This window comes from Mustela nigripes, chromosome 12, assembly GCF_022355385.1.
Source record: "Mustela nigripes isolate SB6536 chromosome 12, MUSNIG.SB6536, whole genome shotgun sequence".
NCBI classification, from domain to species: Eukaryota; Metazoa; Chordata; class Mammalia; order Carnivora; family Mustelidae; genus Mustela; species Mustela nigripes.
This window is the reverse complement of record NC_081568.1, coordinates 36,330,618-36,358,418: the sequence shown is the minus strand read 5'-3', so window position 1 is coordinate 36,358,418 and position 27,801 is coordinate 36,330,618. Positions and strand designations below refer to the sequence as shown.

Here is a 27,801-nt window from a genome sequence, read left to right as displayed (position 1 = left end):
TACTCAAGAACTTCGTGGGGATTTTCAACATTGGTTTTCCAAAATGGCAGGCTTAAAAGGGTTTTAAGTTGACCTAGGATGTAGGACTACACTCGTGCCAACTATATTCCTGTGGTGAGGAATGCAGTCTAAGTGTAAAGGGAATGGCAGTTCCGGAAGTGTGTAAGACTGAGCCACGAAGTCACAAAGATATCATCAAAAATTTGGTTGAGGAATCAAATGCTAAAAATTCAAAAAATTAAGTGCTAGAAAGGTATTACCTACAACAAAACAGAAACAGATATACAAGTAAACCATTATAACTTTGTTGCAAAAAGATTACAAAAAGTATCTGGGAATTAAGTAAATGGAAATTAGTAACATGCTACTCATTAACACTAATCTAAAGATTCAAAATGTCATTTGAATTGCAGATTCTAGTTCAAAAGTATTTCTGAGTTTGTGTGGGTTCACTCAAGACCTTTGCATCTGTAAGTCTACTTTCCTTCATATGCCAATTTTCCTCTCCTTTGTTTTAAAGGCCTTGTCCTAGGGTTGGGGAAGGTCTGTGGGATACTGAGGGTCCAGCTAACACCAGGGATCTTCCATGGTATTTCCCCCATAGCTATGATATAAGCTCATCTGCTCTCTTCCTAAGCGTTGCTTGCCTTTTGGTCTTTTCCATTCAACATTGTTGTTTTTCTGCAATTCATGAGTTATTTCCAAACGCATTTTGCTGTCCCAAACAGACTGAAGGTTCCTTAAGGCCGACACAAAATCTCTATTCCTTATAAAGATACTGTGACTGCAAATACACATAACAGACTCTTAACAAGTATTTCTAGAGTAACTGAAATCAAGTCTGATAAACAGAAGTTTGTTATCTATGGTTTCTCAACTGTAAATATAACATGAGTAAAGAATGTTATTTTTTGTAGAAATCTGAACTTAATTCCTTATATTTACCATTCAAGTATTAAGAAAAACAAATTTGTGGTTACAGACTAATGTCTTACTTAGTTACTGAAATGTCTGTTATTAAAAGTAGTGGTTTAAGAATCATTTTCCAATTACTAATGAAGTCCGAAATGCTTAGAAAATTCAAGATGGTTCCTTTGAAATGCTCCTTTTGATATTATGCCTAAGTGTTTATAGAGCATACCTACAAAATATATTGATATTTTGTTTCAGTCCTGTACTTCTTGACAGAATGAGGTAAAAATGGCACTCAACATGGTTAGTTAAATCTGTCACAAGTATGTGGGGGGAATACTGGCAAGAAGGTTGGTTTTTTTTTCTTCCCTCTTACTCCCTCTTATTTTAAAAGTATTTTATAAGTGAAAAAGGCAACATTGTTTTTAGAGTTTGTTGAAAATTTCAAATATCTAGTCCCAGAAGCAAGACTCATCATCAGGAATATCTAAGGCCTATCCGGGTTTTCAAAATAGTGCCCACATATACCGTACTTGTTGAACAAATTCAGATTTATTGAAAGTAAACATTTACATTGGCTACAATGTTAGAACTATTACAAAGCTGGATAAAAGAGGCTTAAGTAGCAGTAGAAAGCAAGTGCAATAAAAAGTGAATAGAGAAAATATTTGGCCTTAGTGATCTCTTGGCAGTATTTACATTATGTACATATTGTTAAATATTTATAATAACTCTAAGGCACCAAAGGCTAAATAGCAGGTTGCAATACTATTTTGTGCACAAAAGTCAAGAAATTTATTGTAAAGAAGGCTGAATAGTTAAAGAAACATAGGCATCTCTTAATGTTTACATAAAGGAGTGGCTGCATTTTTTAAAATCTCAAATGATACATTAAATATTGGGTAGATTGAAGAAAGTATTTTTAGAACATTAAATTATGTTGACTATGTAAATAAGCACTATTTTTTTTACTGACTTGCTGGTAAATGTGTAATGTAATCTATTCTTCAACACAGCTTTTTCACACTCATGGATATGTTTTGTCTAAAAACTACTTGAAATTCTTTTAACCTACAAAAACCTATCCTAATATATCATAGTGTACACAAAATCTCCAGGAAAACTGACTGGACAGTAATATACATCAAATTTATATATAATCTGACAAAAATTTAGCAGGCATTCAATGCCAAAATAACTGAATATTCAGTCTGCCATTCTGGCAAAGCAGTTGAGGGTTTTAATCCTTTAACTGTAAAATGGGCAATTGTTTGTGACTTAGGTGAATGGACATCAAATTGGCCCACGGAGAAAACCAATTTTAAAGGGAACTAATTATATTCAAATTTTGCCTTGAAACCCTTTCACATAACTCACTGGGTCTTAGCTGTATCATTCATCACCAGTGACTGAAATATCCTTATTTCTGCAATGTGAAGAGGTAATTGACAGTATCTATATCCAGCACGGTCTTGGCTGAATTATTTGAGTTAACTTCCATTTGCAAAATTTTATTGTTCCTTCAACTGGAAACCAATTTACCTTAACAAACAGTCTATCATTTGTCTTGAGGTAGTGTTATAATGAAGAATTCAGCAGAGCAATAAAAAAAATCCTAATATTTTTACAATGTGCTTCAAGTGCTACTATGTAATCCACATACTTAAGTGGTAGGCAGTCCAAGGCTGAGTGACCCTTCATGACATATTAAATTACTATCTGATAAAGGCATCCAGACATTAACAAGGATGATGAGTTCTTCCTTAAAACTTTCTCAAATGCCATGGCCTCTGGCGAGTTATGGTATTCTGGAATAAAGTACTGCTAAAATTCTTTCAATGATATCAAAAATTCATATACTTGCATATTAAAAGTTTCCTTTCTTTTAGCAAAGTGGAGAAAAACTGAGAGTTGTCTTTTCTAAACTCTCAAGTTTTTCAGTGAGAGATATTCAGAACATTAACAATAGTTTTGGGGGTGGTTTCTTACATCACATATTTGATACTAAGTTTAAGGATGTGGCTCTCATTGAAATTTTAAATTGAAAACCACCTTCACACTCAACATTTGACTGAGATTTGCTGTGCAAAAAAAAATAAAAATCATTTCAACATGAAGGAATCTAAGGCACCAAAAATGCCTTCCCATAAAGTGTTGTAGAGCACTAGGTTATAAGTATATTATCACTTTTTCTCTTTTTGAACGTCCAATCATTTTCTTCTCTTTTTAATACAGTGGACAGTGAAAAAGGACAAATTACTCATAGTGAAATGTTTACAAAATGAGTAATGCAGGAAAAAGCAGAAAAAAATTAAGGTTCTTCTTCCGGTACTTCAAGAATGAAAATAAAGGATTACCTTTGCTCAGTAGGTTCATATTATATAGTACTGGCTACACAATTAATATGACTACAACAAAACATCAGTGAACAGACTTCAAATATCATATAAATACAATACAGTATCACATGTTTGGAATCATCAAATATGTCAATAGGTAATATCTTACTGGAGTAACTGAATCAAGGCATGATAATGTTCAAACTTCTACATTTAAAGATCTCCTTGGATCTTGGAAGCATGATATTCACTTACTAATGATAGATATTCAAATTAGATTCCTTAAAAATAAAGATAAGTTTCAGGATGCTATAGTTACCCCAATACCATAAGTTCAATTAAAAGACTTGCTCTAATACTTGGACTATTTGCTTACAAAGGTTCTGAGCTTAATTTTTCAAAACAAACTTACAACCTGACATTCTGCACTGCAATAGCATTCAATGAATTACCATTAGGAGACATCTGATTTTATTATCATAAAAGGTGTCCATTGTCTGTAATATTTAGTAAGCATGAAAACTAGCAACCACTTTTCTTGCCCTAACAGGTGAATCCATTTTTTTATTTTTATTTTTATTCTTGAACTAGCAGTAGAAGTTTGCGTTATGCCAGTTTTTCCTCCCTGAAATACTCTCCCCTGAGTCCTCCAAGTTACCCTTCCAATTCAGGTGCTAATACTTCACTCTTTAGAGCTCACTCAACTGCAAAGTCCAACCTGAATGATTAGGTCTGTAGTCTTAAAACTGCATGTGGAGGCACTAGAGAGAGTTTCTGGAGATGCCTTGGTGGTGCTAGTGGCCACACAGGTGGGCCTCCAAGAACTCAATTTCTAAATCTCACTAGTACATCTTCACAGTGATGTTATATAAGATTCAGAAGAATGTGCCACAAAATTAATTTGAAAAATAATTTTGTCGCTTAAAATGGTTTTAAAAACCCAGTCAAAGGGATTTGGAAGACTTGGGGAATCTTGACAGAAAAAAAGCAAGTCGTCCTCGTGTCCCATGTAAAGTCTTCAAGTATCTGGTCACAGAACACTAAGGAAGATGTAGCTTGGCTCTACCATGCCGATACAATCCCTCAGTCTGTCTTTGAGTTCAGAGGCACAAGTCAGAACAGATCAATGTTTTAAGTGGATCCTATCACAATGATTAATATCCCAACCACTTCAAGTCTATTTTTTGCAGAGATAAGCGGCATATCAATTATTTACAATATAAGAAAACAAACAATTAGTAAAAACTTCTTAGATAGCAACCCTTAACAACGAGTATGACCTTTTTGCTCACCTTTAATGCCAAAGGAAATAAACACAGAAGTTATGACATTATACTTGCAAATGACTAAACATTTTAATTTATTTTTTCTTTCCAAATAAATTAAAATCAGATATGAACCTTGATTCAGGGTTTGACTAGAGTGGCAGACTTGCTAATTAAACTGCTCTCACCAATGGCCTTATTCCAAAGACATCATGGAGGAAAATAAACACTGTCTAAAACTTACAATGAATAACTTTAGTATCCAAAGAAAGAGAAATGATTTTGATGAACACGTGACTCTTGAAAGGAAAATGCTAAGAGCTGGTGTTATTCTCTATAAGCTTATTTGTGTTCTTTTAATATAAAAGAAACTTCAAAGTTTGTCTTCTTTCTCAGTAAGAAAAAAAAATAAGCAGAGGTATTAGATGAAAAAATATAAAAAATGCTGGTGTGGTATAAATAAATTTTAAAAATGTTCCACCGTAAGAAATAAAAAATATATACTGTTTGTTTAAATACTGAGGCCTTTCTTTTATGCATATAATCATTTGAATATAGAGTTAATCCACCTGGGGCATCTGTGTTCCCCAAATTATAACTATTAGATAACATTATAAAAGAGTTGAATTTTAACTGAAGTGGAAATTATCTAAACAAATAGAAAAATTGTTTCTAAACATCTTCAATGAATGAATGGTGGTAAATTTGACTCATATCTTGGTTTATGTCCAGATTTACTGCTTACTGAATATTATTTTCTTCTTATTAAATGAACATAGAATCGGGGAGCCGTGCCATCTCTGCCTGATCACACATTTGGATGCATCGGTCTATAAATATGTACATTACATACTCTTGGGCAAAGCACTGCATCTAAGACCTAGTTGTTTTTGTATGAGAAAAAAATAACAAGAGAATAGGAAACGTCCCTCCCCAAAACATTTGAGTGTTCATACCACTAAGTAAATAGCACATGAGAATGTGCAAACAAACTTATTGCAAAGTACTGTATAGATTTAGATGTCTTTATAAAATGTTCTCAGTTCTAGTTTGGTAACCTAAAATGTTGGTATATAATACCAAATTTCCAATTAAAGAGTTTAATATAAAAATATCAGCACAGAACTGTTTTTTCAATCTGTTTATTGTGTGAGCAACCCAAACTTCAGTTTAAGTGCTGTTGCAATTTTATTACTAGATTCCATAACCCTACAATTGATAAATTTTATACCATTTTAGGTATTTAATGAGATAGTTAGAAATACTAAGAAAAAAATCAGTATTCAAAGGGTTACTTTTGTTTATAATAACAATAAATTATTTTATCATCTTCTTCAGTTCAAAATCCAGCTTTGAACCCGAGGAAGGCTTTCAAATCACGTTAATTAAATGGTGGTCCTTTAACCAGTAGCAGTTTGATTACCAATTACTCGAAGGATCTCTTTGTGAATGCCTCCTTCTTGTGTGTTAATATTCGCATCTCCAACTTGGCCATCTTCATAGCTAAAACACACACAAAAAAACGTAAGGCTTCTTTTTAAAAAGACAAAACACTCAAGAAAGCGCTTAAAACCCCCTCAGAAATGCCATTGGATACTTAAGATTTAGCCAAAGAGAATAAATGAGTAGTGAAGACGTTACTTCTCAGTTTATTTAATAAGGTGTTTGCATTAATAAACGCAGAAAAGCCTGCATGACTACACACACGATTATCCTACATCATGCCCTGATTTGCCCCTTCTTTCCTTCCTTTTTAATCTGAACTTTTTCATCCCCACATAAAGCATTGCCTGTGTCTTTGCCTGGTGGACATCTCCCACTCAGCTGTTCCATGAAGCCTCCCGTGGAAGAGCATGCCAGCTCCAGCTTTTGATTCCCTAGGTTCGAAGCTTGTGAGGCCCACTCCCACTTATCTCATTTGTTTATTTTCTGATCTGCAACACCCTTAGAAATTACTTCACATTCTGCCGCTGCTCCTTCGCCCCGCCAGCCTTCTCATTATTATTCCTTTGTGATCAGTGCCACCTTTTTTCCTTATCACTGGTAGCTCTATGTAGTCTGACTCTAGAAGATATTCTGATTTATGCCGGTACACACAAGAATGCAAGTGTGCTAAGCTATAGAAGTGGAAATATAACGTGAAAGGACAGCAATTACTAAGTCCCTTAGAGAGAAAGAAGTGCGTTTTAGGTGATCATTCATTTCCTCAAATAAACTTACTTGGGCAGTAAGAATTTTCCAGGAAAGAATTTTTAAACTTCTGTGCTAAGATTCAGAAGAAGAATAGGTAATGAATTAATTTTACTTTGTACAAATGACTTCAAGACAGAAGCTTTCGAGAAGTAGTAATTACTTCAAAATAGATAACCAGGCTTGTAAGCAGCCTCAAAGATTTATGAACACCACTGTCTTTTCCTCACTACGTAAAAATTCTCCTGAAATAGCACAATACAGGAAAATGGAAGAGATGATGTACAGCAATGAGAACTCAGGTCCTTACATAATCCACTGCTCAAACACCCAGTGATAACTGAATCCATATCACATTTAAACTCTAAGAACTGACTTATGGTTGCCTATCAACTTGGTTAATTCTATCCATACAAGTATGTCCACACGCACGCATGTACGCACACATGTGTGGATATAAGACACTCAATGGTGAAACGTTACTGTGAAGAAAAGAAAGGGCCCACTTAGAATGATTCTCCCCGGAGATTAAACTGTAAGTGCTCTATTAATTAAATGGAGAACGTTTAAGTGACATGCTTTAAGCACTGTCCAAATCTAATTTGGTGCTTTGTGGCAAACTGTGTAAAAGTTACATTTTATTGGGCAAGTAAAATATGTTACATCCCGGCTACCCATGGGTCAAAGGGCACACTAAGGCAGCCACAGCACTGAGCCAAGGCTGGGGAGGCAACCTGGCTTGCAGACTCATCCCGAGGGACATAGTGGTATTTACGGAGCCAATCCAGCTAGTTCCTCAAGGATCTGGATTTTGGAAAGGAAAAAGACACTGCCAAAAAGAGGATGGAGACACTAAGAACACCAGACTGCAGTTACACTTACACCAGTCCACACGGCTCGCTCCTCATCTTCCTAATATGCATTTATGTTTACTCTGTCTCTATAGCATCTGTGTCCTCTGGACACAAAGTTGAGTTGAGTAAGATATTCTTGGCTTAACTGATACCCAGCCTACGTACTACCAGCTCTACTCGTTCAATTTAAAGCTGACCTTCGAGATTTGTCTGCAGTACAATCTAACTGCTTTTCCTCAACCCACTGCAGTCATTCTTCCCATCCTCCCACTCTGCTGGAAGTCCGGACTATGGCTACCCAGGGCCTCTTAGATGAGGAATTCGGATTCTACCCGCTACGTCTGCAGTACGTGATACAGCTGACTGCTCTTTTTCCTGAAGCTACATTATCTCTTCACTCCCTAGTTGGCCCTTTGATTATTAATTCTCAGTTACCTTCACCGCTCCTCTTCCCTAGCCTCCCATTTCAATGCTGGCTTTATCCACAATTCACTCTCAGTGTTTTCTCTTTTCATGATATGCAAACTCTCAATTATTTCAGTCTCTCCCGCTGCTTTAATGATCACCCACATGCTGATTCCTAAACTATATCTCTCATCCTTACATCTTTCCCTAACTATAATTTTCCCATAGGGGGACGCCTGGGTGGCTCAGTTGGTTAAGCAGCTGCCTTCAGCCCAGGTCATGATCCCAGCGTCCTGGGATCGAGTCCCACATCGGGCTCCTTGCTTGGCAGGGAGCCTGCTTCTCCCTCTGCCTCTACCTGCCACTCTGTCTGCCTGTGCTCACTCTCGCTCCTCTCTCTCTCTGATAAATAAATAAAAAATCTTAAAAAAATAAAAAATAAATTTTCCCATAGAAATCACAAATCTAGTATATTCAAAACTGAACTTAATTTTTTATCCCAAGACTGCTTTTTTTTTTTTTTTTTAACTCTACCAAAATCTCAATTTGGAGTACCATCACCTACTCTGTCTCTCAACAAGAGAACTTCAGTCATTCTTGGCTCTTCCATGTGCCTAAATCCAATAAATCACGAAGTCATCTTCCCCTCTCTTTTCCTAATTACTCCCAGTTGCACCTTCTCTCCGTTTGATGACATTACCTTCATCTAGGGCTCCATTACCATTCATTTAAATAAGTGATTTTCAAGTTGCAGGTTATGTACAATTAGCAGGATCTGAAACTAAGAGTGTCCGGGCTAGCATTTTTCAATGAAATTAGAATAGAATAGGACACAAAATACTGAACGCACCCTGCGAAGTAAGCCTTGTTTTTTCCAAAGTCACAATGTCAAACACGTTTTCTCCTGGAGTGGGAAAACACTGACCTAGATGATTGTAAGAACATTATAACTGATCTCTCAGTCTCCATATCGAGCCCCATGATCCCCCTTAGAAGACTTTCCTGCCCTGCTAGTAAACAGATACAAATAGGATAAAATAGGACACAAATGGCCTCCACTTCACTTGCAGGACAAAATCCAATGGCTCTGTCATGGCACCCCAGGGTCCCTCATAACCCAAACCTAAAAATCCTCTCCAGTCATGTCCCACCTCCCTAACACCCTATTTCCATTGTAAGGGCCTATTCAGCCAGAGGGGCCTCACCCCAGTTGAACTGCCATTTTGTTGTAAAACTTAAATTGACTCTTCCTCGCCCCCCCCCCCCCCCCCCCCCCGCCCCCGGAACTTACTTAAAAACAAGTCCTGGAAACCAGTCCCAGGTAACAAAGTCCAAGTAAAAAGGGTGGGTCAGGCCAAGTGGAGGTATTCAATCAGTGGGGACGCATACTGTCTCCTAGCTACCAAGGAGTATGGGCCCCACCCTTTGGGCACCTTTTGGGCGCCAATTCTGAGCAAGGTGACAGGCTGGTTCAAATGTTTACTAGGGTAAATTGTAATTCAGTTGGTCACCTAGCACGACTATGGTCACCTAGCACGTCTTTCTCTGTACTTCACTGGCCACCTGTGCGTGGCCAGGCCCAACCACCTGGCCTTTGCTCTATAAAAGCTAGTCCGTGAAACAGAGAAAGGTCATCCTCTCTGTAAGGTGCGGCCCCAACTGTTCTGTTTGACGGTCGGTTTGATTCTTGATGCTAGCGCGAAATAAAGTTTTGCTTGACTTTCGCTTTGTATTAGTCTCACTCCTTTAATCACGTACCCATTACTGGGAGACCCAACACCATCAAATGGAAGAGTTTGCTATCCCTAAATACTACATGCTCACTGACTTCTGAAAAGCATTTGCAGTTAATGGAGAGAAGATGAGAATCACATTCTTTAAATAAACAATAATAACTTAGGACAGAACGAACCTGGGGGCAAAAGCAAGCAGAGACTAGAGAGCAAGAGCAAGAGATTGAGATGGAGATCAAAAGCATTAAGAAAAATGCTTATTCTTCCATTGTCTATGACGCCCACAGGGAAGCACAGCAGTTGTGGGTTGGAAGGGTAAAAGTGGCCACAGGCATTGAGGTGTCTTAAACAATGCTGTATATATCATAATACAGGAAAGGCAAACTACCATTTGACGGGGTGAACTGGCAGCCGTCTAGATACATGCGTTGCTAGTGGCATTAGGGCATATGCTATAATATGGCACACAGAATGCTTTACAGCTATTAATTAGTATTCCAGACACACACTCAACTGCTAATTTAACAGTAAAGTTCATTTATGTCCAGAAAGCAACTAGATTAAAAAAGAAGAAATGGAGCAAGACTGGTATCAATAGGGAAACGAAAAACTTGACTGGGGTTTTCTGGAGAAGGAAAAAAGAAACCATCTAAAAGGAAACATACTTTATATGTACGAGATAGTTCCCAGGGGCATTAAAAGATTACTAAAATTTTAATTAAAAAAAAAACCAATTTGCTTAAAAAGGTATGAGAAAGAAATAAAGAGAACAGAGGGAATTTAGCTGCCTGGAACTCTCCAGGTTGAGTTAAGTTAGGAAATTTCCTGGATGAAGACTTTTGAATGCATTCACAAGTTCTATTCCCAAACTCATGCAGCAGCTTTGTGACAGCTTTAAAGAATGGTACACGTCAATTTGTTTTCAGACTCCCTAAATCTGGAACCCGGAAATGACTGCATTGTTTTTCATTAGCAACAGAGAGGAGAAATTCACTGCAAACGGAATGCTATCCAGCACTTCTCCAAAGTTCCTTAAGGTATCTGATGCTCTAAGAGCATTATCTACATCATCGCCCATGTACAATTTCTTCATTATGTTGGAACATTCAGTCTTTGTCACTGCTCTCCTATACTATGTGTTAAGTGTTTTGGGGAACAGAATTTGCATTGTACTAGAGGAGATAATAGAGTTATGCAAATAACTCTAAGACCGGCAGGAAGGACGAGCAATTTTAGGACGAGCAAGGACGAGTAAAACTTAAAGACAGACATCGTGTCTGATTGGGATGTCAGGAAAGACCCCACGGAAAAGACCATGAAGTTGAGCCTTGGGAGACTAGCTAAGGCTGAGCTGGCAGGTGGGCCTATCCTTTGGACGGACTGAGCAAAGCACAGTGGTGGGAAAAACACTTCCACGTTGTTTTCAAGAAAGACCTTAGATAATAATTTTATTCCATCAATGGTCTGTACAGGTCATTGAAGTAAGATAAAACGGGCTCTTTGTTGGAGAATGTCATGTCTTCATTTGTTAAAAACTATCAGAATTTATGAACAAGATATAATCAAGACTCTGCTTTAGGAATATTAGTGGGATATAAATAGTATGATCTTTAAAAATTTTATAGAAATGGGGCGCCTGGGTGGCTCAGTGGGTTAAGCCGCTGCCTTCAGCTCAGGTCATGATCTCAGGGTCCTGGGATCGAGTCCCGCATCGGGCTCTCTGCTCAGCAGGGAGCCTGCTTCCTCCTCTCTCTCTCTGCCTGCCTCTCTGCCTACTTGTGATCTCTCTCTGTCAAATAAATAAATAAAATCTTAAAAAAAAAAAAAATTTTATAGAAATGTAGGCTATACACTAAAAGATTAAATATAGTTAACTCCAAGTGGGATATTATGGGTGACTTTCTTCTTTTTTGCTTACCTTTGATTTTAGTTTCTATAAATGAACAGTTATCACTAGTGTAATAATGTTAATGTTTAATAAATTTGGCAGTGTACAAGAAAGATTGGGGCAATAACAAAATTGGAAGCCTAGAGAAAAACTAGTAATCTTTTGGTGGACTCTGGGGCAGAGAATGATATATCTGTGGAAACAAAGGTATTGAAAGGAGAAAACTGTGTAAAGATATGCATGGGGGCTGAGGACTATAGTGTCAAGGAAAAAGACATTAAAAACTAAAGCTCAGGATTGCAAGTGTCTTTGAGTAAAATCACTGCGTAGACTGGGGAAGCCAAGAACTTGACCTGAGGATTTAGCAATGGGTTTCACTTGGTACATACTGATTTTAAGGTATGAGCAGACTTTTTGAGGGGAAATACCTAGCGAGCAGTTAGGTGTGGGTATTTCCTTCATTCCTACTTCTCTGCCAAGCACTGTGCTAGGCACACAAAGATAAATGAGCCATACAATCCCCAACCTCAATATGTATGCGGGATAATGGAAAAGATCGTACATAAGAACAACTCAGTGATAAAAACAAAGCCCATGGCATCCGCACAATAACACCAAGGAGTAGCACGAGTGAGGGAAAGTTTCCGGGAGGAGGGAAGGCATATGCTAATATTTAAAAGAGCGGGAATCAGATAAAGTAGTGTGAGGTGAGAGGAAGAGAGAATCCAAGGTTACTGGAGAAAGGAAAGAGGAAAAGCATAAGCATTGTGGGAATCACAGCATACAGTTTAGGTTGTGAAGCCTAATACCTAAGCTGAGAAATCATGGGTAATAAAAACCAGGGCCCTGGGTGGGGGGGGGAGGAGGTGTGAGGCGGTGAGAGAGGAGGGAAGGCGGGGAGGGGCTATATCCTTGATCTTCTAACACAGCTATGCTGAAGGAAGAACAAACGGCTGGGAAGTGACTTGGTTTCCTTTGTGAAGGAGACTGGACTTCATCTTACAAGAAGCAAGCAGCTTCTCAAGAGTTTTACTCAGGAGAGTGATGTGGCAGTTTCAATCTTGGAAAGGGATCTGGGTTGCAGACAGAGAAATTGGATTTATTATAGGCTGGGGATAAAGCAAAGTTCCCGATCGTATCAGCTTGATGTCACACAGCTAATGCCACACAGCTTCACCGAGCCGTGACCGAATGGTTTGTCTTCCAACTTTATAAATAACTTGTCTGTCTCCTCACTATGTTACCATTCAAACACTGTTGTGGTGGTGTTTTTTTCTTTTTTTGCAAATTCATGATGAAAGTCCTCTTTCTTTTCACTGAATGGCCATGATACAGTTCTTATTTTACGAATTTTTCTTGTATCTGCCTCTTTAGATAGATTTCAAACTTTCACCAAAAAACAAAACAAAACAAAACAAAACTATACATAAGCTAAAATCTTTCTCTTTTCAGCTTTGTCTTTGTTCATGCATTAGAAATCTACTGACAAGGAACCCTGCATCAGGAACCAGGGGAGGTGCTGCAGGGCATCAGGAGAGTAAACAAAGGCAAGAGTAGGAGTCAGCCCTATCTGACACGGAAAATTCCGATACAACGAAAAAATTGACTTTTAAATCGGAAGTTTTGCAGTGTAATAATCCCTAGAATTGGCTAGAATCTGTTTACAACATCTGAATTATTACATTTTGCCTAAAGCATTAAAATTTGATTAATTCATTTTGAAATTATTAAACAAAACTTTTCGAATTTCTTTAAGTGATATCTTCCCTTAAATTTTACTTTCAATTTTTTTGATACAGTAGTCTGTTCCCTAAAATATCCCCCCAATTCTTCTCTGATTCTGTGTCGTTGTTCACTTGTTAGAGAGAGTATGATGAGGATATTAAACACCTATCTTATTATCTCCATTCTAGAAATCAGATTAGCATGGAAACTATTTTGATTTTTTGTAGTTTCACTTAATAATAGATTTAAAAAGGAAGCTCCCAATAATTTATATTCTAGTCATCAGGCCAAACTTCTAACATAAGGAATTAGATAATTTGTTAATTTAAAAAGATCAGAATAAAATGAGAATAAGAAAATAAGATTTTCTGCCTGATAACAGTATATTTGTGATAACTCACTTCTTTCTCAACAATTTATCTTTTCCTAGATGTTACCACTCACTGGGAAGGCACATTACTCATAGAACTCTGTGATTTTTATCTTTTATAAAGAAGCTGATGGTTGTAATTAAAATGTACATTAATTAGTGAATGGATTCTCCTTCTAATGTGTTTGAATCTTATCAATTTTCCTTAATTAGTCTCTTTTCTCCTGAGGGTGCAGAGAAATAGGATGAAATCTCTTCTGTATTTATGAAAGAAATGAAAACAATTACCTTAACAGATTTTTTTTTTTTTTTCTTTACAATACTGGAAAGCATCTAAGTATACTGGAAGAATTTTATTCTCTTTTCTTCAGATGGTCTTTCCTCATTTTTTTTCTTCTAATAAATAGGGAAATCCATCTCTCCAGACATACACATGACACATATATTCCTAAAAATTTATTTTACATATGATTTATGTAAAATTTCAAAGAAATAATGTTAGAATGCCTACTGCCTAAAGTTGCTTATTTAGCTTAATGAATTTGAACTTTAGCAAGATACTAAGAGGAGTAAATTAACTGATTAACATCAGGCTAAGGAACAGGTTTTGGAGTTACTTTTCCATCTAAATCATACAGGCACTCAATCAAACAAATTTGTGACTGGATAGGTCTTTTGGAAGGCCAATATTCTAACAGGAGGTAACAGTCATGATGGTCAAGAAAGAAGGTGGGGGGAATTTAATGAGTCCCCCTTTTTTTTTTTTTTTTAAGATTTTTATTTCTTTATTTGAGAGAGAACGTGAGAACACAGAGGGAGAGGGAGAAGCAGACTTCCCGATGGGCAAGGAGCCCGATGTGGGGCTTGATCCCAGGACCCTGAGTTCATGATCTGAGCTGAACGCAGACGCTTAACTGACTGAGCCACCCAGGTACTCCTAGTGAGTGCCTTTCGTTGAAGACCTGCACTGTGCTAACTTTGTCCTCATAAGAATCTTAAAATCGCATATAGCTAGCTTCCCCAGGAAGCTCCAGACCCACATGGCACCCTTCTCTACCTTGCCTTCTGACAAAGGAGGTTGCTCTGTAACTCTTATAATAAGCTCACTTGCCCTCTACTCTTGGGCAGGGTTTAAGCAATGGGGAGTCTGAGCAAGACAGTGGCGGTGGGGCAAAGTCCAGGTTTCCCTTGGTTCCAGGCCCATAAGGGCACGTTGGTCTATGTAAGTCCCTCAGCTGAAGGCTCCAGCTCTTTTCGAAGCTGCTGAACTAGAAAAGGTTCTCCTACTGGGTTCTGAGAACTGCTTCTTGTCCTTGCCCTTGTCCTTTTGGCCCTGGGGATGCAGAGCACTGCTTGTGCTACTAGATCCAGGGTACTACACTAGACCATGGTGCCCCTATAAACCACACCTTTTTAAACAATCTACTTGTGGGTAATAGAAATTGTGTTTTTCATGGGCCACAGATTTCCTGTTGGGATTCTGCCTGGTACGGGAGACACAGCATGCTACTCTCTCTACCGATGATGCTTTATTGTATCTACTAATGAAGGTCAGAGAGGTCCTGCAAAATGGCTAAGGTCACCTAACTGGTCAGCCTGGACACAAACTGTCCAACCAAAGCAGACTCTGTCCACCATACTCACGGCTGCCTGGCCATGAAGAAAGACATCTACAGATAATATATATGTCACAATATGGAATGTATGTATGAATATGTATCAGAAGTACAGAAGATACATAAATGCATAATACGTAAAACAGTATCACAAGAAAGTCACAGTTTTCATACTATCCCAAAGAAAACCAGACAGTTCATAAAATTTGCATCGTGAACAGTCTGCCAATAAGCCAACAGATCAAATGCTGCAGGCACAGCGTGCTACAGATAACACTATATAAGCAATCTTGAGACAGTCATTTTGACATGGCTTATAAAACAGGCCTGTGTTTTTTTTTTTCCATCTTCTCTTTCAAAGACTATATAAAAGTATAAAACAGATATACTCCATTCTTCCCAAAGGTCTTTCTGGCGATAGGACCGTGGGTAAGGAAGAAATAGACAGGGAAAGAGTTGGGAGTCAAGCAAGGGTGGGTGAAAATCAGGTCTACTGCACTCATTATTTATTTGGAGATGAAAAAATAATGCTATTATACACTCATGCAGGTCTTATGATATAGCTGTATCAAAAAATCCACATCAATATGTCTTGTATTGTCAGCCAATGTTACATGAAGTGCAGATCATCAACCTTTTAAAAAATATTTTATTTATTTGAGAGAAAATGCACATGAGGCAGGGCAGGGGGCAGAGTGAGAGAAAGAAGTGCACTCCCCGCTGAGCAGGGAGCCCAATGTGGGAACCAATCCCAGGACCCTGAGATCATGACCTGAGGCACTGAGCCACCCAGGCGACCCATATCATCAACTTTTTGTTCTCATTACTATTTTCTTAGTTCCTAGTTATAATACTTTTAAAATCCATAATCAACTAAAGACATATGTATATGTGTGCATGTGTGTACATGTTACATCCATCTATAGGTATATGTCTGTCTACACATACATACACATGCATATATATATATGCACACATAGATCGCTAAAGAGACAAAGTTTTTCTTCACTTCTAAGTTAACAGCCTTTAAATAACCCTCTGTTTTTTACAGCTCATTAAAATAAAACAGAAACATTCAGATGATGAGAAACTATCTGTCTGGTACTTATTGGCAGCTAAAGTGACCAAATAATAATGTAGTCACTATCTCATTCATGGAGAAGACAGTAACATACAGATTTGAACCTTTACACTTACACAAAAAAGAATCGTGTGCAGACATGATCAGTATTTGGGACGACCCATATCTCTCCATGTTTGTGCAGGTCCGGTGAGGTGATGACTGTAAATGGAAGATAAAATTAAAGAATGATTTTATTCTAAGTTATTCTATCCCTCCTCTTAGAAATCTAAAAGCACAAAGTACATGCACAAACACACACGAAAAATGTTTAACCTTATAAGCTATCAAAAGTGTAAGTAAATACAATGAAATGTCATGTGGCAATTTTATGTTTTAAACACCATCAGTGTAACAACAGGAAGGGAATCACTTGTATAGTATCAAAAGCAAACAGTTCCTGTCTTGGGGACTATGTAGAAAGCAACTTCATGTTCTATATTAACTATCAAGGGTTGACTATGTAAAAGACAGTTAATGGTGCCTACTGAACTCCCAGCACCAGTTTTTTTTAGTCAAGGTTAGATTTTATGGCAAGAACAAGAAAAAGTATACGATCTTGCAAATCACCTATCAATCTGTCTACCGCAAGTTCAGAATAGAGGAATAATGTCAGTGTAGAAGCAGAAAGACCTATTGGGTTCTCTTCTTAGTGCTTGCTTCATCTTTCACATTTTTCACAGTATTATCATTCAAAAACCAACTTAAAGAGGAAGGTGGCATATTCACAAAAGAGATTAGCAATACTTGATCAGAAAAATATAATTACCATTCTGAGATACCTGCCAAGAATAAAATACAGCACTGTCTGAATTCTTGCCAATTCTGCTTTGTTTTTCACCTTTATGATCTCTATTGTAACTGTTTTCCATCTGTGCCCTTAGAAAAGGTCACAAGGAATAATGCAATGCTTTCACTAACCCATTTCGAGCATTCTGGAAATATAGTCAAATTCTTAAACACAGATAATATAAAGAATTAACACTATGAGGTTTGTGAAACTTTCAACTTACCTTCACATAAGGCTATGCATTTTAAGTTACGGCTTTGCAGGAATTGGGACTGCTGCCCTTTTTTCTGTGACTAAATTCCAAAAGAATTTAAAAATCAGAGTGAAAATAGGACAGTTGCTCAAGTGAGAAAAGAACTAATCATCATTAAAAAATAATAGCCACTAAGATAGCTTCAGATTTAAAAAAAAAAAAAAAAAGGCCTATCTAGACTAGCAGTAATATCCTTGAATTCCTTCTTAATGTCAAGCTATATTTGTTGTATCATTTAATTTCTGTACATAGTCATTATTAAATCAGTCTCAAGATAAGTGAACTAAAAATGCTCAATTAAAGTTTAACAGCCTCACATCATAGAATTAGAACTCAAATTTATTTTTACTGGAAGCCTGGCATCCTCATTTCAAGGGAAACAAAATTAAAATTGCAAACTCTACAATCAGTTATTCCAGATCATCTAACTTACTCAAAACCAGACCATTTTTACAGCATCATTAACTAAGCTGCAGAAGTTTCAGGAAAATCTCATGGAGAAAATCTGTAGTTTTGTTTTTGTTTTTAGATATAGAGTTAGTTGTAGTTCCCCATGCCCAGTTCAAAATCACATTATTCATTAAGCAGATTTCTCACTTGTCCAGAATGTCTGGTTCTACTGAAATAATAAGGGATTTATGCTTGGTCTTTCTCTGTCTGGAATGTTCTTTCTCCCATATGGCTCATGTACTCACTGCCCATAGGCTTCCACATAATCACTTCGGATGATTCTACATACAGTATTCTACAGCCCTTTTCCCTGACTTTTCTCCATTTTTCTCTACCATCTAGCATTCATCCTCTCTAGACATATATTCAATTTATCCATAGCCATCAATAGGATGTAGGCTCCCAAGAAATTCCTCTTGTTTTTGGTTCTATTTTTGATTTGTCACTACAGTCCACTGCCTAGGAATCTCTCCTATTGTGATGGGAGCTTAATAAATACTTGCTGAATATTTACTGCATAAAGGTGTTTTGATTATCACATTTCAGGGTCAGTTTTATGGCTTTGTGGGTAACGGCCATTCAAGATAATTCTGCAGACTTAAGAAGCCCGAGTGCTTATGGAAGCCCTGCTGGCTAAGGAAGCGGGAGCTCACTCAGCACATCAGCCCCTCGAGCGGCTACAACACCTGTGATGCACTGCTGCTTTTACTGCTGGATGCCGGCTCGTCTTTGGTTGTCACCTTCTGCTTCTTGTTCATCCCTGAAAAACACCAGCAGAATCGTAACTGAGGGACAAAGCTGGGTGATACCTTAAAATACAATCCACTGGCATCGCAAAGTTCTACCGGAGGTGAAGACATTTGCATTGGCCACAGACCACGCTTGGGCTCTGGAAGGAGCAGCGGCTTTGACCTGGAAAGTCAAGTGGGTTTCGGAAGGTTCTGAGAGTGTGAGAATGCAGACAAGCCAGCTTGGTTTTCTTTGGAAAACAGGGATAGGAAACTCTCTTGCACAAAACTGATACATTTAGAAAACTCTTAAAAATTTGCTTTTACAGGGCTGGTAGAGCTTAAACTTTCATTTTACTATCTGGTTAGGAGAAGGAGAAGGTGAGGAGTGGGAAACATGAATAAGGTCAGAAAAATACATTTACGCTGAAGCTTCATGAATTGTTGATCTGTATTTAATTCTGTGTAGAATTTACTGTATCATCTAATAAAGGAAAAATTACACAAGTTCCTTTGTCTATGGTACTCAAGTTTTAGCTTACTCTGTTAATGCCATGACTTTTTACTGTGATGGATTTTAGACAAATAGAAGTAAGATTCCTATTTGTTTTAGAAGAGATCGGTATTTTTCTATACTTTATTTGGAAATGCTCATCTACTGTCCAGAAATTGAGAAGTAGGTTGATTTTCTATTGTTGTTGCTGTTTCAATAAAGATTTGATGAGAAAGAATAAACTGCAAATGGTATGAATGTAACTCTTTCCAAGTCAGAAATATACCCACAAAGTTGCAGAGGTCGAGAGGATCAAGCTGAGAACAAGGCCTAGGGTTTCAGCCATGTGGTTCTGGAAGAAAGGTAAAGCCTGTTATCTTCAGGGGGACTGTGCTGCTCTCCACCCCCTACACTTGCAGCCTGAAAGGCAACTACGGAAAGCCACTTCAAAGTATGTGATGACTTGGTATGTTTTTCCTTATCAATGCTGAGGATGTATTTTCTTTTTTTCTTTTAAAAGATTTTATTTATTTATTTGACAGAGAGAGATCACAAGTAGGCAGAGAGGCAGGCAAAGAGAGAGGAAGAAGCAGGCTCCTTGCTAAGTAGAGAGCCTGATGTGGGACTCGATCCCAGAACCCTGGGATCATGACCTGAGCCAAAGGCAGAGGCTTAAACCACTGAGCCACCCAGGTGCCCCAAGGATGTATTTTCTTGAACTGGTTTTATTTTAGTTTTTCTATTGTGTTACGTTTTAATGAGATTTAGAAACTGATTCATGCTGATTTTAATTTGTTTTTTCCTTTGAATTATATCATTCTATTTCCTTTATTATCTTATTCTTCCTGGTGTTTCTCTTTTCTTTCTTTTTTTTTTAAAAAGATTTTATTTATTTGTCAGAGAAAGAGAGCACAAGCAGGGAAAAGGGCAGGCAGAGGGAGAAGCAGGCTCCTGGCTGAGCAAGGAGCCCAATGCCAGACTCAATCCCCAAATCCGAGGATCATGACCTGAGCCAAAGGCAGACACTTAACTGATTCATCTAAACATCCCTGGTGTTTATTTCCTGTGTTATTTTGGTATATTGTATTTTCAAAGATTGTTGCAACAATATTTCTTAAGCCATAGGCTCTTCTACAATGGGATTTTGTCACTCTTTCCTTCGGGAATGAAGCCTAATTACCCAACCCTCAAAGATGCAGGGGCCTGTGACTGCTCTGACCTATGACAAATGTGGGAAGTGCTACTATGTGACTTCTGAAGCTGGTCAAAAAAGGCCTACAAAGTCCACTTAGTGTTCCTAGGACATGTGTTCTGGAAAAGTTTGGGGTAGAACCCTGAGAAACAACTTGCTGTGGTTGAAAGAGCATGAACTTAGGCAGAATTATACTGGCCTGGTTAACATTTACCTGGTGATTTGAACTCTCAAGATATCCTTTTGTATAACAGAGCATTTTAAGACTTACTAACCAGGCACCACCACCAACTTCAGGAGACTATGTAATATAACCATACAATCAATCGCATATACACATGAGCACACAAGCAAAACCAAGTATATATGCAGTCTGAAAAGAAATGCAGAGAACACCGAGGTTGGGGGAAAGGAGAAAAAAAAATCCACTTGTTACTTTACACAGGTCTATGCAGTTTTTTTTTTCTTCAATTTTGTACAGTGAGTGTAATTACTTCATGTTTAAATACATTAAGTTATTGATCTAAAAAAATTATCACACTGATTGTAGAAACATATTCCCCAAATTTAAAAGTGCAAAGAAATCATCCAAATTGTACCACCTGAGGATAAAGAATGCTAGTAATTTCGTGATCTTTCTTTCCATATTTTGCATTTACCAGGCTCCTCTCAAGCACATGCTTTCAATTTTTTCCAAAATAATTTTTTCATACAATATCACCAAAACAAAAAAAAGATGTCAATAAGTAGAATAATTTTGAGGATATTTTTCTAATCCTAAATTCCCCACACTGTTCAAAATATCTTTATACAATATACAATAATAAAAGAGAAGAGGCTGGCATGGTGCAGAGTTACAACCCAGGTCAGTGAATTACTATAGATGAGTAGTCTGTGTTCTACAGAATGCTTTGCACATACCACATTCTCAATAGTTACTTGTGGAGGCAATGAATGTAGAAAGCACTGAACAAAATTAATTCTGACATTGAAAAAAACTACATATTCCACTTTACATATTAGGGTAAGTATTCTAAATTCACCCTGACATATGAGCTTTGTTTCTGCTTCTGATATGAATCAAATGAATTAAATGCAAATGTATCAAATAAGCTTCAGTCACTTGATACACATTAAGAAAATTCAAAACCTCACACACTTGAGGTTAGAAATGAAACAGGAGCTTACCTGAGTAACCAAAAGATATGCTTGACATTGGGCTAAGATAGATTCCACTCCCATACATTGCACCGTGGAGCTAAAAGGGGAAGAGAGGGAACAGAAAGTGGACAGTCAATGGTTTCAAAGGGGAATATTTTACAAAAGAAAGGAATCAGTCTCATGTTGGGAGGATTAACTCTCAGAAAACAATAAAGCTCTTTCCTAAGATCTACTGTGAAAACAGTACTACTAATATCCTTGTCTTCAACATTCAGTGAGTTGATAGATGAAAAGTGATAGCCAGAGAAAAATCCTTGATAAAGGTTTTCCACCAGACCCAGGACAAATACAGCTAGTATTATCAAATACTAGCATAGATTTTTATGTTAATGACTCCAAAATAACAAAAACAAAACAGGTTGAATATACACAACAGAGTTTTGATTAGGACACACATGCTAGTACATCAACAAAGTAGCCTATTCAGAGTTTCACTGTACAACACTGTCTTCCCATTCTTATCTCCTCTAAACTTTTAGGTTAACAGTTTCATTAGCGGAAACTCTTCGACTTATCTAAGAAACTACTCAGAACATTTTAAACTCTCTCTCATCACTTCCACGTTTAGGGCCCCTGGACCTTATTTAGCATGGACTGAATACTAATTCAGTAAGTGTGTGTTTATGGACATTTACATTTAACTGTATCATCTTAACTGTCATTGGTGTGTGGGATCCAGCACAGGCGACGGGATTAAGCATCTCATTACCATCATCAGATGAAAATCAGCTGAATGAGAGTGAAGTGGGGTGTTGAAGGTGACGGGCGTGAATAAAGATGAGCACTATATCCACGATACCCCATGAGGGATACCCCATGAGGGATATCCATGATATCCCGCTGACTCCCAGCACTGCCCCGGCAGATGGCTCTTTGGTGTCCAATCTCCCTCTTGCTGATTCTTAGCCCTACCTTATCTCCTCTTAAAGTACCCCACTCTGGGGCAGTGCTCAAGAAATCTGCGTTGAATTAGCAGACAGAATGTTTGCATGGTTTTACTTTCTGCGTGATAATTTTCTTCTACTGAAATTCAAACTTATTTTACTGTTTTCTCATAGGGAATTCAATTTCTTTTCCTCTTCATCCCCGATGGTGTGTTGGTCAATTCTGCTTCAGTTATTTTATGAACATTACTTCTGCCTTTTAGAAATTCTATGTAATTTTTAAAGCCCACTGGCTTCCCCTTTCTCACATAATAAAAAAGCACCAGGATTGCTTACTGAACTCTAACACTAAAGAATATATGGTCTTGTTAAAGCATTCAGAAAATTTACCTGCAATCTAGTATTAGAAGCAACAACCAGACCATTCCTCAGGATAGAGTGCCAATTTTCAATGTGTGAGCCACTAAAACACAGAGGAGGGGAAGGACAAAATAAAATCGAACATTAATAATCTTCGAAAGTGGCCACAATATGATCAGTCATGTACCTTCTCGAAATCTTGAATTTCCAAGTCAAGTATCAGGCAGTGGACTACTCAGGGCTAACAGCCAAGTACTAAAAGAATGTTTTCCTCCCCATACATTTCTGAAAGACTGGGGTAGAGACATACCCCTATCAACAGGAAGCCATACTCACTGAAAAGCAAAGGTGCTTCCAAAGAGTTTTTTAGCAGCTCTAAAATTAGATTCTTTGGCTGGTGGACTGCTGAGAAGAAGGAATTGATGTGGAGTATGCATAAACTTCAGTTGCTGCCATTTAAAATAATGACAAATGAAAATATGTCAAAATTAACATATAACCAGACTGATGACAATTTCAAATTTTACTGGTTTAAGAATTAATTGAGATTCAAGCCATACTACCTTACATTAACAGGACCATTCATTAAAAAAAAAAAAAAAAAAAAAACCCTGCTAAAATGATCTATCATATGGAGTTGCTGATATGAAGGGTAATTTTTTAGGCTAATGGAAAAGGAACAGGACACAGACAATCCAAAGTCATTTATATTTATCTTTGGAATACACTCTGTAATCATGTCCAAGCAGATCTGCCTTCCTAATTATGTTTCTTTTTAAGACTTTTATTATTGAATTCCCTAAGTATACACTAGCTATTCAACTGGGGAAATATCTGAGTTGGCTAAGCAGAAAAGAAAAGTTAGTTCAAGATTTTAAAATTGCAAAAACTATCAACATCATGCTTTATTTGCATACATTTATAAAACTGTAAATAGCCTACATTCACTACATTCACTCATAGTTCCCCCTTTGTTCATGGAAAGAAATTAAAACAGAATCTTTTGAATTAGTGGCTTGACAAAATTTTCTAATTGCTGCCCTTTCACATAGGAAAATACTTATATAGGAGTACAATATAAAGGAAATCTTGCAGCTTAGAGATTCACAGACAAGCAAGCTGAGATTTTGGATACGGCTCTTCTTTGGTTTCGATCATAACTGAAATCAGAGCCAATTAGCTTTTTCCTTTATTTTCTAAGTGTATTAAGCCGATAAGGCAGTATCTTCTCCTCTATGGAAAAGAGGGGCTGTGCCGACAAGAAACTGACAATGATAAAAAGCACATTACCTTTTTTCTGGTCAAACTCCTGATTCTTCCTATCACTGGTGGAATATCTACCCAACAATTTCATACTGACCCTTTTACTTACTTAAAAGTTCAGGGCAGCAGCCTGAATGTGAATTTGATTTCTTGGGAAAACTTGGAGCTGGTGCACATATGGTAATTTCAAACTGAAGAATTAGGCCTAACCTGGGATTACTTCAATTTCCTGGAGAGGCTGCCTAAAAAATCACAGGGGTCACTTCTCCCAACCAGTCAGGACTCTTCCCATTTCTGTATGTATATGTTAAAAAAAAAACTTACCCTGTTAACTGGCAGTTTCACAATATGTGACCTATTACTTGAAATAACCCTGAAATTAATTAAAATAGTCCATCAGTCACAAATATATACCAAATATATTTAATGTTTTTTTTCCCTTAGTTGGCAAGTGATCGGAACTTACGTTTGCCGTGACATTAACTAAATTGAGTAACCATTTTACTTAATTACATCCCTTTGCTTTGGTTCCTGAAATAATTTAAAGAGCTTATGTAACAAAGAAGATAATAATCTGAGAATGAAGAAGTAGTCCCTTAAAACCTAACAGATAATGATTTTTAATCATTAGGACTTCAGATATTGACAAACGAACATTTCTAAACATACTTTCAAAGGATGATTGTCGAGGTGCAAAGCTTAGATACATCAGCTTCCTTGGCTCTTCCCTACCCTGTCTCATTAAGAACGAGTTCCTGTGAAGATCTTTTTCTTTCTTTATATATTTGAAGATCTTTGTGCTGATATATATGGTGATATATACACAAACTGTTATTCACCATATTTAGACACTGAGGTTGAAAAAAATTACATTGTTATCTGAAAGAATTAGTTATTTTTATGTTTTTCAGAACAGAAAATAATAACTAGGGAAAACTCTAACAAAACAGTTTTGTAGATTTTCTTCTCCTTGAAAAAGTGACTAACAAGCTGAAGGAAATGATCACAAATAATTAAAGTTAACAATGAGGCTGACTACAGGGGCAGGAAAAAAAAGAGATTAGATATTTGAGATTTTTACTTTCATTCTGAATATGATTTCATGTGAAAATGTAAAAACTTACAATGAAAACTCTGTTATTCTACTCAAACAGAATTTTAATAATAGATCATTATGGACACAAAAAAGGAAGACTTCCAAATCTAATTTTTTAAAGTTTTATTAGACTAAATGTTTATTGTAAAATCCTAAGTGAAAGTTAAGTAACCAGAATCATTCTTTCTCCTTTGCCCATCTTTCCATAATTTTTAAAAACTTCCTGGTTGTAGCATAGAATAAATCTCATTCAGAACCATCACTTATAATCTTTACACTTGAATAAATGTATAATCTTGGTGAATTTCACAGTCTTTAAGTTTTCAGTGATTTCAAAGACGTATGTGCATAAAACCCTCAGAGGTAAGGGGAGTAGGTACTATTGTTTTCACTTTGCAAGTTAGAAACCAGAGGGCAAAGGCTTTGAAGCAGGCGTGGTAGGAGAGGCCTTCTCAACCCGCTCTCCTATTCTCAACTAGCCTTTCTAGGATCCATGCTGGACTAGGCCCCTCACCAGGCTCACTCCAAACACTTCTGCAGTCGTCAAACAAAGATTTCATCAAATTTATACTGTTCTTGTTAAGGAAGTGAACCATACACAACATACATTTTAGAAAGATTTTTCAATAAGTGTTTGAAACTGAGTTTTGTTGCTGAGTCCTCAGTTAACTAGAAAATTAAATGAATCAAAACGGCTTCACCATATAATCCGGCTAATCACATTTCTTTTTTTTAAATGATAGACAAACGGCTGGCAAATACATTGTTTATCTGCGTAGCGCATAGGACAGCATTTTCTTCCCCTTGTGATATACAAGTTTTAATTAAAGTGTGAGTCATTACGGACTCTGTAAAATCACCAGGCCTCATAGGCTTGTAGAACTGTAGCATTGCAGGTCTTGTAAAATAGGCCTTTTTTTTCCCCCTTAAAGCAGGCAGTAGAAAATGATGCTGTTTTCGTTAAGAGGAAAACTAAAATTTTATACCATTGCAGTAGGGGATGAGCAAGGGGGTCTTGTTTATCCATCTGCTTCTTGATTTCCAGATATGGTGCCTGGAAAAAAAGTCATTATACTTCTTGATTTTTCTTAAAAATTCCTTTTCTTCCTTTCTCATTTTTTCCTTTATGCAAAAGGAATATCAGGTTGAAGAGGTATGTCTAATCTAGTTAAAGCCAGAAGCTTTGTGGCTGTGACTACCCTCATGTTCTCCCCTAACGCCCCCCCCCCCAAGGTGATGTGAACTCTGAACTTCATGTGGCACAATGGACTTGCCCAGACATGTAGCTCCAAGAGGCTTAAGCAAGCTTTCATCTGGATCCCACGCCCTAGGCCAAGTCTAAAGGTGATCCCAGCCCCCCAGCTGAGTTTCTGCTCCAGCAAAAGCGATGCTGCCCAACAACAAAAGTTACCTCCCTTGTACCCACCCACACCGCTAACCTTCCTAATTCTCTACTCATCCCTCTTCTGTAATTTTCTGCTTCCCCATTCCCCTTATTTTTACTTCTCTGGAGCCCCCTTCTGTTCCGTCTCTGCTCTCCCTTTAAAAACCTCCATCACTTTTGTCTTCCTTGGAGGTGACCTCACTCAGGTCACCCAGGGCAGTCCTTCAATTAAATCTCTCCCCCCACCTTCAGCAAGTGTTAGGTGCGGTCTCTTTCTGATGATGAGGGTTTTTAACTTTGAACTAGCATTAAAGCAAAACTTGTGAGAGCTACTACTCCAGCTCATATCTGAAGGTACTGACTTAGGTGCAGAGCTTTACATGAGAAAACTAGATGAAATTTACATAAGAAGAGTCCCCCCTCTTTTTTTTTCAAAGTATTTAGTGGAATTTACCCAGACAATTTACTTTTTCATAAAACAAAAGGCGATCTGTCTATGACAATTTACCACTACCACAGGGCAGTACCTTCTAGAAAATAGGACAGTATAATGTTATATTTACTTGGAGAGGTATAAAGGATTTGATGCAATAGAACCTGACAGCATCCCTATGGAGTGCAGACTGGAAGGAGGTGCAGTGTTACTATTTACCACCTTGAAAGTGAAGAAGCTAAGTATCAAGCAATTAAGCAACTTGCCCAAGGTCACAGGCCGCATCACTGATGAGCAAATTATACAACACCCGCCGCCTCTGACTTCCTAGGTTGACACTCAACTGTCTGCACTGCCTTCTATTAAAATAGCTTACACATGACCCAGAATAAAGGAAGAAAATTTTGGCAGAGAGCTGATCCCAGAGTCAGAATTTCGTAGCTATTTTTATCCGAGAATGATCTGGGTCTAGGGTATAGTATAATAAACACCCTAGTACCACCGAAGTCTTTGGTGACTAAAAAATGTTTATTTAACTTTGTATAAGCCAATAGGTTCGTTTTCCCCCTTAAGTGGAAATGTATTTCATTGTTTTCTCTTCCTTATACAAATAATAATATTTGTTTGAGAAGGAATTCAGGTAATACAGAAAAGTATGGGCATAGAAAAACAACGAGCCAGGATGATGGTTTTTAAGCAAATGATCTAACTTGTAAATTAAGGATCTCTTTGTTTACCATTGTCTGACACACACTATTTGTTGGACAAACGGATGAATATTTGACCACCTGAATAAATAACTATCCAAAGACTCAAAACTCAAATTTGGAAATGTAA

At 37.4% G+C, this 27,801-nt stretch overlaps 1 protein-coding gene across 4 annotated transcripts in view; it reads right to left on the bottom strand.

Annotated features, from left to right (window-relative positions):
* Nucleotides 1–1,445: 1,445 nt before the first annotated feature.
* Nucleotides 1,446–27,801, bottom strand: part of PARP8 (poly(ADP-ribose) polymerase family member 8) — a 178,691-nt gene continuing 152,335 nt past the window's right edge. For all 4 annotated transcript variants that reach the window (XM_059417100.1, XM_059417101.1, XM_059417099.1 and 1 more), the window contains 9 exons: nucleotides 26,134–26,201; nucleotides 24,376–24,424; nucleotides 23,125–23,237; nucleotides 22,819–22,891; nucleotides 21,512–21,581; nucleotides 18,597–18,670; nucleotides 17,431–17,500; nucleotides 16,495–16,579; nucleotides 1,446–6,019 (listed from right to left, as the gene is read on the bottom strand). In XM_059417100.1, the coding sequence (XP_059273083.1) occupies nucleotides 5,917–6,019; nucleotides 16,495–16,579; nucleotides 17,431–17,500; nucleotides 18,597–18,670; nucleotides 21,512–21,581; nucleotides 22,819–22,891; nucleotides 23,125–23,237; nucleotides 24,376–24,424; nucleotides 26,134–26,201 (705 nt within the window). In that variant the 3' untranslated portion in view covers nucleotides 1,446–5,916. The remainder of the gene's footprint in view (nucleotides 6,020–16,494; nucleotides 16,580–17,430; nucleotides 17,501–18,596; nucleotides 18,671–21,511; nucleotides 21,582–22,818; nucleotides 22,892–23,124; nucleotides 23,238–24,375; nucleotides 24,425–26,133; nucleotides 26,202–27,801) is intronic.